The sequence below is a fragment of the Gobio gobio genome, assembly GCF_949357685.1.
Source record: "Gobio gobio genome assembly, chromosome: 7".
In the NCBI taxonomy this organism is placed as follows: Eukaryota; Metazoa; Chordata; class Actinopteri; order Cypriniformes; family Gobionidae; genus Gobio; species Gobio gobio.
This window is the reverse complement of record NC_137103.1, coordinates 50,918,951-50,931,650: the sequence shown is the minus strand read 5'-3', so window position 1 is coordinate 50,931,650 and position 12,700 is coordinate 50,918,951. Positions and strand designations below refer to the sequence as shown.

Sequence of the window (12,700 nt, the reverse complement as noted above, 5' to 3'; positions counted from 1 at the left end):
TATACTATTACATAAAAGTGGAAATTTCATCAATTATTATATAAAAGTGGAAATTTAATCAATTATTACATGAAGTCAAAATGGACAAAAATTCTAAATTACGACATTGTATACTATTACATAAAAGTGGAAATTTCAACAATTATTACATAAAGACAAAATGGACAAAAATTCTAAATTACGACAGTGTATACTATTACATAAAAGTGAAAATTTCATCAATTATTACATAAAAGTGGAAATTTCATCAATTATTACATAAAGACAAAATGGACAAAAATTCTAAATTACGACAGTGTATACTATTACATAAAAGTGGAAATTTCATCAATTATTACATGAAGTCAAAATGGACAAAAATTCTAAATTACGACATTGTATACTATTACATAAAAGTGGAAATTTCATCAATTATTACATAAAGACAAAATGGACAAAAATTCTAAATTATGACAGTGTATACTATTACATAAAAGTGGAAATTTCATAAATTTTTACATAAAGACAAAATGGACAAAAATTATATTACGACAGTGTATACTATTACATAAAAGTGGAAATTTCATCAATTATTACATAAAAGTGGAAATTTCATCAATTATTACATGAAGTCAAAATCGACAAAAATTCTAAATTACGGCAGTGTATACTATTACATAAAAGTGGAAATTTCATCAATTATTACATGAAGTCAAAATGGACAAAAATTCAAAATTATGACAGTGTATACTATTACATAAAAGTGGAAATTTCATCAATTATTACATGAAGTCAAAATGGACAAAAATTCTAAATTATGACAGTGTATACTATTACATAAAAGTGGAAATTTCATCAATTACATGAAGTCAAAATGGACAAAAATTCTAAATTACGACAGTGTATACCATTACATAAAAGTGGAAATGTATCAATTATTACATAAAAGTGGAAATTATTCAATTATTACATAAAGTCAAAATGGACCATAATTCAAAATTATGACAGTGATGAAATTTCCACTTTTATGTAATAGTATACAATTATTACATGAAGTCAAAATGGACAAAAATTCTAAATTGCGACAGTGTATACTATTACATAAAAGTGGAAATTTCATCAATTATTATATAAAGTCCAAATGGACAAAAAATCATAATTATGACAGTGTATTCTATTACATAAAAGTGAAAATGTATCAATTATTACATTAAGTCAAAATGGACAAAAATTCTAAATTACGACAGTGTATACTATTACATAAAAGTGGAAATTTCATCAATTATTACATGAAGTCAAAATGGACAAAAATTCAAAATTATGACAGTGTATACTATTACATAAAAGTGGAAATTTCATCAATTATTACATAAAAGTGGAAATTTCATCAATTATTACATAAAGACAAAATGGACAAAAATTCTAAATTACGACAGTGTATACTATTACATAAAAGTGGAAATTTCATCAATTATTACATGAAGTCAAAATGGACAAAAATTCTAAATTACGACACTGTATACTATTACATAAAAGTGGAAATTTCATCAATTATTACATGAAGTCAAAATGGACAAAAATTCTAAATTACGACATTGTATACTATTACATAAAAGTGGAAATTTCATCAATTATTACATAAAAGTGGAAATTTCATCAATTATTACATGAAGACAAAATGGACAAAAATTCTAAATTATGACAGTGTATACTATTACATAAAAGTGGAAATTTCATCAATTATTACATGAAGACAAAATGGACAAAAATTATATTACGACAGTGTATACTATTACATAAAAGTGGAAATTTCATCAATTATTATATAAAAGTGGAAATTTAATCAATTATTACATGAAGTCAAAATGGACAAAAATTCTAAATTACGACATTGTATACTATTACATAAAAGTGGAAATTTCAACAATTATTACATAAAGACAAAATGGACAAAAATTCTAAATTACGACAGTGTATACTATTACATAAAAGTGAAAATTTCATCAATTATTACATAAAAGTGGAAATTTCATCAATTATTACATGAAGTCAAAATGGACAAAAATTCATAACTATGACAGTGTATTCTATTACATAAAAGTGGAAATTTAATCAATTATTACATAAAAGTGGAAATTTAATCAATTATTACATTAAGACAAAATGGACAAAAAATCTAAATTATGACAGTGTATACTATTACATAAAAGGGGAAATTTCATCAATTATTACATAAAAGTGGACATTTCATAAATTATTACATAAAGACAAAATGGAAAAAAATTCTAAATTACGACAGTGTATACTATTACATAAAAGTGGAAATTTCATCAATTATTACATGAAGTCAAAATGGACAAAAATTCTAAATTACGGCAGTGTATACTATTACATAAAAGTGGAAATTTCATCAATTATTACATGAAGTCAAAATGGACAAAAATTCAAAATTATGACAGTGTATACTATTACATAAAAGTGGAAATTTCATCAATTATTACATAAAAGTGGAAATTTCATCAATTATTACATAAAGACAAAATGGACAAAAATTCAAAATTATGACAGTGTATACTATTACATAAAAGTGGAAATTTCATCAATTATTACATAAAAGTGGAAATTTCATAAATTTTTACATAAAGACAAAATGGACAAAAATTATATTACGACAGTGTATACTATTACATAAAAGTGGAAATTTCATCAATTATTATATAAAAGTGGAAATTTCATCAATTATTACATAAAGACAAAATGGACAAAAATTCTAAATTATGACAGTGTATACTATTACATAAAAGTGGAAATTTCATCAATTATTACATGAAGACAAAATGGACAAAAATTCTAAATTACGACAGTGTATACTATTACATAAAAGTGGAAATTTCATAAATTTTTACATAAAGACAAAATGGACAAAAATTATATTACGACAGTGTATACTATTACATAAAAGTGGAAATTTCATCAATTATTATATAAAAGTGGAAATTTCATCAATTATTACATGAAGTCAAAATGGACAAAAATTCTAAATTACGACATTGTATACTATTACATAAAAGTGGAAATTTCATCAATTATTATATAAAAGTGGAAATTTCATCAATTATTACATGAAGTCAAAATGGACAAAAATTCTAAATTACGACATTGTATACTATTACATAAAAGTGGAAATTTCAACAATTATTACATAAAGACAAAATGGACAAAAATTCTAAATTACGACAGTGTATACTTTTACATAAAAGTGGAAATTTCATCAGTTATTACATGAAGTCAAAATGGACAAAAATTCTAAATTACGACAGTGTATACTATTACATAAAAGTGGAAATTTCATAAATTATTACATGAAGTCAAAATGGACATATTCTAAATTACGACAGTGTATACTATTACATAAAAGTGGAAATTTCATCAATTATTACATGAAGTCAAAATGGACAAAAATTCATAACTATGACAGTGTATTCTATTACATAAAAGTGGAAATTTCATCAATTATTACATAAAAGTGGAAATTTCATCAATTATTACATTAAGACAAAATGGACAAAAAATCTAAATTATGACAGTGTATACTATTACATAAAAGGGGAAATTTCATCAATTATTACATAAAAGTGGAAATTTCATCAATTATTACATAAAGACAAAATGGACAAAAATTCTAAATTACGACAGTGTATACTATTACATAAAAGTGGAAATTTCATCAATTACATGAAGTCAAAATGGACAAAAATTCAAAATTATGACAGTGTATACGATTACATAAAAGTGGAAATTATTCAATTACATAAAGTCAAAATGGACAAAAAATCTAAATTACGACATAAAAGTGGAAATGACACTTTTTAACATGTTTAAAGGGGTGGTTCCGTGGTTTTTTTTCTAGGCTTGGTTGTGTTTATGGGGCGCAGTATAACATGTCTTAATACTTATTTTTTTCTAAAAAAACACTGTATTTTTCTTATATTTTACCTTTATTCCACACCGCTGTCTCCACTGTCCTTTGAACGGCTTGTTTGATTCCTGCTTCTGTGAAGCCCATTCCTCCGAAAAACTCAATGGTCTTAGATTGGTTAGATGGCCAAATGTAGTTTGTAGTTCTGCAACAGCTCTCTCTCTCTCTCTCTTTTGTAGCGACGTGGCCTCGCCCACTTTGTTGCGTGTTCGCAGGGGCAGTGTTTATGTTAATAGCAAGGGTTTATGATGTCACCAACCCGGGAAGAAGCTTGTTGTAGTCCAAACCGTCCGTTTTTGTAGGCAATAAACTGCCATAACTTTAAAAGACAATATCTCCGTTTGCATTGAACTTTCAGCGCTGTAACTTTGCAGATACTGTTTATGCTCAAGCAGCAACATTACACACTAACTAAAGTTAAAAAAGTGAAATCGCATGCAACCACCCCTTTAAATTTAAATAACTTTATATAAAATATATATGCATGAGTATGTAAAGTAGTATGTTTGATTGTTTAAATATTTATTTAGTTTTTATTTATATACTAAAACAGTTTTTTTGTTTGTTTAACACTTTGCATTTAGACCACTTTTGTTCAGGTAGTATCAGTGTTAGGACCATATGGTGCATTCAAGTCCTCCTGGGAAGTTTGTTTTGTTTTTTCATTTAAGATTCAAGATTCAAGAGATTCAAGATTCAAGAGATTTTATTTGTCACATACACAATTATATGCAATATACAACTGGCAGTGAAATGTATTTGGTGTTATGCGAGTCACACCGAGTCGCCATTCAATGCGGCGCCTACTTGAGTTGGACAGAAAATACAGCATAACATGAGGATAGGTAGGGAGGGGTGAGGAGATGAAAAAAAAAACAACCCCCAGACTATGCTCCTACGGGAGCACAGTTTGAGACCAGTAAAAAAACATCTCAGCAACACGAGCACACAATACAACATGAAACACGACTTGCAACAGGGGAGAGGAGTGGGGGGTTGAGTTGTCCCAGCACAGCCAGGCGTCCCGGTCCTGCAGCCATCTCAGGCGCTGGTCACAGACCCGCTTGTCAGACTGGGGGTACAAAGCGGCGAAGGTGAGAGATGGGTGTGTGCATAAGTGTGTGTGTGCCTGTAAAGTTCATGTGCATGTTTGTGTAGGCCTGGAGAGTCACGCCTGGCACCCTAATCTCGGTGCTCCCGTTGTTATGGAGACAACCTTGATCAGATCCCAGTCCGAGTCAGCAGGTGGTTGGGGGATGAATGCAAGAGCGTCTTTTTTTAACACCAATCAGGCATAACATTCCCTAATATTGTGTTGCTCCCCATATTGCTGCCAAAACAGCCCTGAGCCGTCGAGGCATGGACTCCACTAGACCCCTGAATGTGTGCTGTGGTATCTGGCCCCAAGATGTTAGCAGCAGATCCTTTAAGTCCTGTAAGTTGCGAAGTGGGGCCTCCATGGATCGGACATGTTTGTTCAGCACATCCCACAGATGCTCGATTGGATTGAGATCTGGGAACTTTGGAGGCCAAGTCAACACCTCAAACTCGTGCTCCACAAACCATTCCTGAACCATTTTTGCTTTGTGGCAAGGTGTTAGTTGTAATTAGTAGTAGGGTTTTTTTATTGTTTGATGTTTTTCAAAATAAAACTTTATCTAATGCACATTTTGCTTGTTTTGCCTATTCCACCTATGTAGAAAACCTTGGAGTATTAGTACCCTTATAGCACATTGTTGCCCTGAAGCAACAAACCAAAATCTGGTTAAGGAGTGGGGAGGGCGACACTTTATGATGGATATATTATCAAGGACCCCCAGTCTCCCAAAAAATGGGGTGACATTTTTTCCCCCGAAGTAAATCATGCCATAGAGGGTTAAGTGAGGGTTAATATCAGCATATTTATGTGCAATCCCCATAGGTATTGGCTTCAGTTGGAGAACCCACTTGTCAGTCGTCCATACTTGAAAATAACTGTTATTTTGTTTTTCAGATTTCAGCGGAACATGCAGAAGAGTGTCAGGGAGCATTCAAAACCCTGCAAAATCCCACCAGTTTCATACGGAGAACAGACAGCTCTGACAGGTGTTGTCAAGCTGCATACAAATGCCGCTGCGTTCTGCATTTCTGCCTGAGGAACCGTCACTAATGGCTGCGAGGCCGTTCGAGATCTTCAGCTCCAAGTGCACGTAAATGCATCATAATGCCTTCAAAAGTGTCATGTCTCTACGTGTTGACGGTCGTTTGCTGGGCCAGCGTTCTGTGGTATCTAAGTATATCCAGACCCACGTCATCCTACGCGAGCCAACTGTCCGTGCCGGCACGTAAAACAGCCAAAGCGCTCAAGAGCAACGCCACCACCCCCTTCGGCAACATCAGGACGCGTCCGCTAAACCCACACACCTTCGAGTTCATCATCAACGAGCCCAAGAAATGCGAAACCAACGTGCCCTTCCTCGTCATCCTCATCACGACCACGCACAAGGAGTTCGACGCCCGGCAGGCCATCCGGGAGACGTGGGGCGACGAGAGCACGTTCAGCGACCTTCGCATCATAACGCTGTTTCTTCTCGGACGCAGTACGGACACGGTGCTCAACCAAATGGTGGAGCAAGAAAGCGAGATCTTTCACGACATCGTAGTCGAGGACTTCGTCGACTCGTACCACAACCTCACTCTCAAAACGCTGATGGGAATGCGCTGGGTGGCGACTTACTGCAACCAGGCCAAGTATGTGATGAAAACGGACAGCGATATCTTTGTGAACATGGACAACTTGGTGTATAAACTCTTGAAGCCGGCAACCAAACCTCGACGGAGGTACTTCACCGGGTACGTCATCAACGGCGGACCCATACGGGACATGCGCAGCAAATGGTACATGCCCAGAGACCTCTATCCCGAGAGCAAGTACCCGCCGTTTTGCTCGGGCACGGGGTACGTGTTCTCGGCGGACGTGGCCGAGCTCATCTACAAGACTTCCCTGCACACCAGACTCTTGCATCTGGAGGACGTTTACGTCGGGGTGTGTTTGAGGAAGCTGGGCATTCACCCGTATCAGAACAGTGGCTTCAATCACTGGAAAATGGCCTACAGTCTCTGCAGGTACCGCAGAGTCATCACTGTGCACCAGATCTCCCCTGAGGAGATGCATCGCATCTGGAACGACATGACCAGCAAGAAGCATCTCAAGTGTTAAAGATGCCTGAGGACATGTGCATTTGTGCCCTTTTTAATACCCAAAAGATGCGACCCGGAGCACATATTGTAGTTCTTTCTTAGAAACACTAACATCCTCCTGGGGCATTTCAACAACATTGTTTAGCAGTGGGAGGAGAATGGGTTAGGGAAATGTGCTATTCGTCTTATAACTGTGCCAGTCTGTGAAGGTTCTTTAGGTTCGGATGCACATCAAACGTGTCGGATGAATGTCCTTGATCATTCACTTTTCTTTGCACATACGAAGCGAAAAGTTCCATGCAACGTGCTTTGTTTACTGTATGTGAAAGCGCCTGCATACTGTTTGTTTACATGTTCAAAAGCCTCTTTTCTCGGAAAAGGGAACGCCGATGTATAGTTCGTTATTTATAAGAAGTCTAAAAATTATTTTCTTACTTCTAGAAGTTGAAGGCATTGCAGCTGACTCATGTTTGTAGTTATACTGTAAATCTATATATCTAAAGTCATTAACGCTTGGTATCAAGTGTCATCTAGTGAGTATTTACTGTACATGCTCAACCCTGTAGAAACGTTGCTTAAGGAACGCAGTGTTAATGTGGCATTTAATGAAAGCACTTTGAGTGAGAAACATGAAAGTGGATTTTTTTTTTTTCTTCTCTAGTATTTGATTTAATTGAGGCCAAAATGTGACTCACATGTTTTGTTTCATTTTTGAAATTGTCTGGGGATTTGACATTTAACTGTGAAAATAATGAACATATCCCCATGGGTACTGTTGTAATATACTGTGTATTTTTTTTTTTTTTACATAAAAATATATATATATATATATGAACGTGCTTTTTTTTTTTGAAGCGTTGGTTTTTTTGTGTGTTTTGCTCATGTATTCATAGTCAATTAGTAAAGAGATTTATAATGTTAAGATTTCTATTTCAATTAAATGCTGTTCTTTTGAACTGAATTCTGAAGAAAAAAATGTATCATGGTTTCCAACAATGATAATAAATGTTCAGAATTAGATCAGAATGATTTCTGAAGAATCATGTGACACTGGAGTAATGACGCTAAAAATTCAGCTTTAATAAATTACATTTTAAAATATTACAATAGGAAATAGGGACTAATATTTCACAATATTACTGTATTTATCAAATACAAATTGATTAACTAAAGACATTAAACCCCAAACTTAAAACCTCTTTAACCATGGTACATTTTTAAAATGGCAGCATCAATATAACAGACTCTGATGTTCAGTATATATTAATATACTGTTTCATATAAAATGTTCTGATTTGCCTGATTTGTACAACTATTGCTTGCTTAATGAAGTGTTTCTTTAACATTTGATGAGCATGAAAACAATTCTGTCAAATATGTGTACCTTTGACCTCTTGCCTTTAGATGAATGTGTTTGACAGTTTAAATGTGCTGTGGAGTTCCAGTAAAGTGTCCAGTCCACCTTCTCCGTGCTTGGAGGATTTCACCAGTCACTCACCCTGCCAAATGCCCACAACAGTGCCACTTGGCAGACTGGTCAGGCAGCTCGAGATGTGCCAAGTGGTGGTCTTGCCAAACTCCGTCAACAACCGTGACAAATAAAGTCTTTGGCGTTGTTGTATGCGGCATAATGGAGCAAGTGCTTTAAAGCAACCGATTTCCAGTCAGGAATACGTCTGTTATGGGATGCCTTCCAGCAAGGCTGTTGTCAGGGTGGGATTAAAAGCAATCAGCAGCCCTGAGTGAATATCGCATCAAAAATGGCACTTACCTTGAATAGTGGCACACTTTGGTGTCCCATTACTTTAAAGCATTTGACCTCTGAGGTTTGACCCAACAATTAAAATCTCACATCACTGATACTCAGTTCATTCCATTGTGTGTGTGTGTGTACAGAGTGAATTATATACAGTATAAACCTAAACCCATCTATGACATTTCTTATGTATATATAGACACACATTTATATTTATATATACCGATCAGGCATAACATTATGAGGGTAATAATGACAGGTGAAGTGAATAACGGGTGGGATATATTAGGCATATCAGATCATCTCCAAAACTGCAGCTCTTGAGGGGTGTTCCCGGTCTGCAGTGGTCTGTATCTATCAAAAGTGGTCCAAGGAAGGAACAGTGGTGACCTGGCGACAGGGCAGCAAAAAGGGGGTCATTACAATATTAGGAATATTAGGTCAATGTTGTGCCTGATTGGTATATCCATTCATCCATGTATATATATATGTATATAAAGTGGGGAGAACAAGTATTTGATACACTGCATATTTTGCAGGTTTTCCTACTTACAAAAGCATGTAGAAGTCTGTAATTTTATCATAGGTACACTTCAACTGCCAGAGATGGAATCTAAAACAAAAATCCAGAAAATCACATTGTATGATTTTTAAATAATTAATTAGCATTTTATTGCATGACATAATTATTTGATCACCTACCAACCAGTAAGAATTCCGGCTCTCGCAGACCTGTTAGTTTTTCTTTAAGAAGCCCTCCTGTTCTCCACTCATTACCTGTATTAACTGCACCTGTTTGAACTCGTTACCTGTATAAAAGACACCCGTCCACACACTCAATCAAACAGACTCCAAACTCTCCACAATGGCCAAGACCAGAGAGCTGTGTAAGGACATCAGGGATAGAAATCGTAGACCTGCACGAGGCTGGGATGGGCTATAGGACAATAGGCAAGCAGCTTGGTGAGAAGGCAACAACTGTTGGCGCAATTATTAGAAAATGGAAGTAGTTCAAGATGATGGTCAATCTCCCTCGGTCTGGGGCACCATCCAAGATCTCACCTCGTGGGGCATCAATGATCATGAGGAAGGTGAGGGATCAGCCCAGAACTACACAGCAGGACCTGGTCAATGACCTGAAGAGAGCTGGGACCACAGTCTCAAAGAAAACCATTAGTAACACACTACACCGTCATGGATTAAAATCCTGCAGCGCACGCAAGGTCCCCCTGCTCAAGCCAGCGCATGTCCAGGCCTGTCTGAAGTTTGGCATTGACCATCTGGGTGATCCAGAGGAGGAATGGGAGAAGGTCATGTGGTCTGATGAGACAAAAATATAGCTTTTTGGTCCAAACTCCACTCGCATTGTTTGGAGGAAGAAGGATGAGTACAACCCCAAGAATACCATCTCAACCAAGAAGCATGGAGGTGGAAACATCATTCTTTGGGGATGCTTTTCTGCAAAGGGGACAGGACGACTGCACCGTATTGAGGGGAGGATGGATGGGGCCAACAACCTCTTTCCCTCAGTAAGAGCATTGAAGATGGGTCGTGGATGGGTCTTCCAGCATGACAATGACCCGAAACACCTAGATCAGTGGTTCTCAACTCCAGTCCTGGGGACCCACTGCTCTGCAGATTTTGTGTCTCTCTTATCTGACACACTCAGTTCAGTTCATGGAGCTCTCTCCTAACAAGCTGATGATCAGAATCAGGTGCCTTAAATAAGGTAGACATACAAAATGTGCAGAGCAGTGGGTCCCCAGGACTGGAGTTGAGAACCACTGACCTAGATGACCATCTGGATGACCATCTGGATGATCCAGAGGAGGAATGGGAGAAGGTCATGTGGTCTGATGAGACAAAAATAGAGCTTTTTGGTCCAAACTCCACTCAACATCATTCTTTGGGGATGCTTTTCTGCAAAGGGGACAGGACGACTGCACCGTATTGAGGGGAGGATGGATGGGGCCATGTATTGCGAGATCTTGGCCAACAACCTCCTTCCCTTAGTAAGAGCATTGAAGATGGGTCGTGGATGGGTCTTCCAGCATGACAACGACCCGAAACACCTAGCCAGGGTAACTAAGGAGTGGCTCCGTAAGAAGCATCTCAAGCTCCTGGAGTGGCCTAGCCAGTCTCCAGACCTGAACCCAATAGAAAATCTTTGGAGGGAGCTGAAAGTCCGTATTGCCCAGCGACAGCCCCAAAACCTGAAGGATCTGGAGAAGGTCTGTATGGAGGAGTGGGCCAAAAGCTCTGCTGCAGTGTGCGCACACACCTGGTCAAGAACGACAGGAAACTTATGATCTCTGTAATTGCAAACAAAGGTTTCTGCACCAAATATTAAGTTCTGCTTTTCTGATATATCAAATACTTATATCATGCAATAAAATGCTAATTAATTACTTAAAAATCATAAAATGTGATTTTCTGGATTTTTGTTTTAGATTCTGTCTCTCACAGTTGAAGTGTACCTATGATACAAATTACAGACTTCTACATGCTTTGTAAGTGGGCAAACCTGCAAAATCGGCAGTGTATCAAATACTTGTTCTCCCCACTGTGCGTGCGTGTGCGTGCGTGAATATATATCCCTATATATACACACATACATATACACATACATATATATATACACATACATATACACATATATATATATATATATACATATACACATATATATATAATTCATCTTCCAAAATCTGGCAGTACGTTTTGGGAGTTCATTTTTAGTCCTTCTCTGCAAAACGGACTTCAGGATGGACTAAAATGAACTCCCAAAACGTACTGCCAGATTCTGGAAGATGAATTCTTCAAACAGTGGTACTAGAGGATGTGGTGCTGGTCCTTCAAGAGTCACTCTCAACCTATCTGTCCATAAAGCCTATAAAAAAAACCTTCATGTATTTTACAACACTTCAGCTTGTGATTCTTATCTAGTGGGGGTCATTTTTTAGGATTCTTTACCTAACTGAAGTCTCTGAGATCCTGACACCTTGCACTTCTGGAGACTCCAGGTAGGTTGCAGCTCTGGAAAATGGTGGCGCTGGAGACTAAAGGGTTCCTGATGGTTTCACCCTTAATTCTTCACCTTAATTCTTAATTCTTTTGCGGTTAACAGGTGTCTTTTCTCCGCCACATGTTTTTGTCTGACCCTGCTGACCCAACGAGCATTTCACTGTCCAGTGGTCATGCCTTAACTGCAATGTCTAGTATTGCATTAGTATTGCATCCTTCTCATGGGCATTTAATACTTTTTGACTTTTCAGTCTGAGTTAAATCTCTTTTTTGGCTCAATTTATCTGTAAAAGAAAACATGCCTAATAATTCTGCACACCTGGATATAAGGTAATTTTCATTTCCAGCCTTCATGAACAATTATATATCACTTATACATGATTAAATACTAAATCAATAGTAGTTATTAGGATTACTGTGGTTTGGAATTGGTCAAATGTGCCTGGAAAAAAAATATGATCAGAAAATCAACGTGCCTAATAATTCTGCACTCCCTGTATATATACATATATATACATATATATACATATATATACATATATATACATATATATACACATATATATACACATATACACTCACCTAAAGGATTATTAGGAACACCTGTTCAATTTCTCATTAATGCAATTATCTAATCAACCAATCACATGGCAGTTGCTTCAATGCATTTAGGGGTGTGGTCCTGGTCGACAATCTCCTGAACTCCAAACTGAATGTCAGAATGGGAAAGAAAGGTGATTTAAGCAATTTTGAGCGTGGCATGGTTGTTGGTGCCAGACGGG

The 12,700-nt window shown here is 36.4% G+C and overlaps 1 protein-coding gene across 2 annotated transcripts in view; it reads left to right on the top strand.

The window, feature by feature from the left end:
• b3galt1b (UDP-Gal:betaGlcNAc beta 1,3-galactosyltransferase, polypeptide 1b) overlaps positions 1-7,963 on the top strand; it is a 303,243-nt gene extending 295,280 nt beyond the window's left edge. For both annotated transcript variants that reach the window (XM_079821412.1, XM_079821411.1), the window contains exon 5: positions 5,952-7,963. In XM_079821412.1, coding sequence (XP_079677538.1) covers positions 6,162-7,157 — 996 coding nt within the window. In that variant the 5' untranslated portion in view covers positions 5,952-6,161 and the 3' untranslated portion in view covers positions 7,158-7,963. The remainder of the gene's footprint in view (positions 1-5,951) is intronic.
• Positions 7,964-12,700: the final 4,737 nt, after the last annotated feature.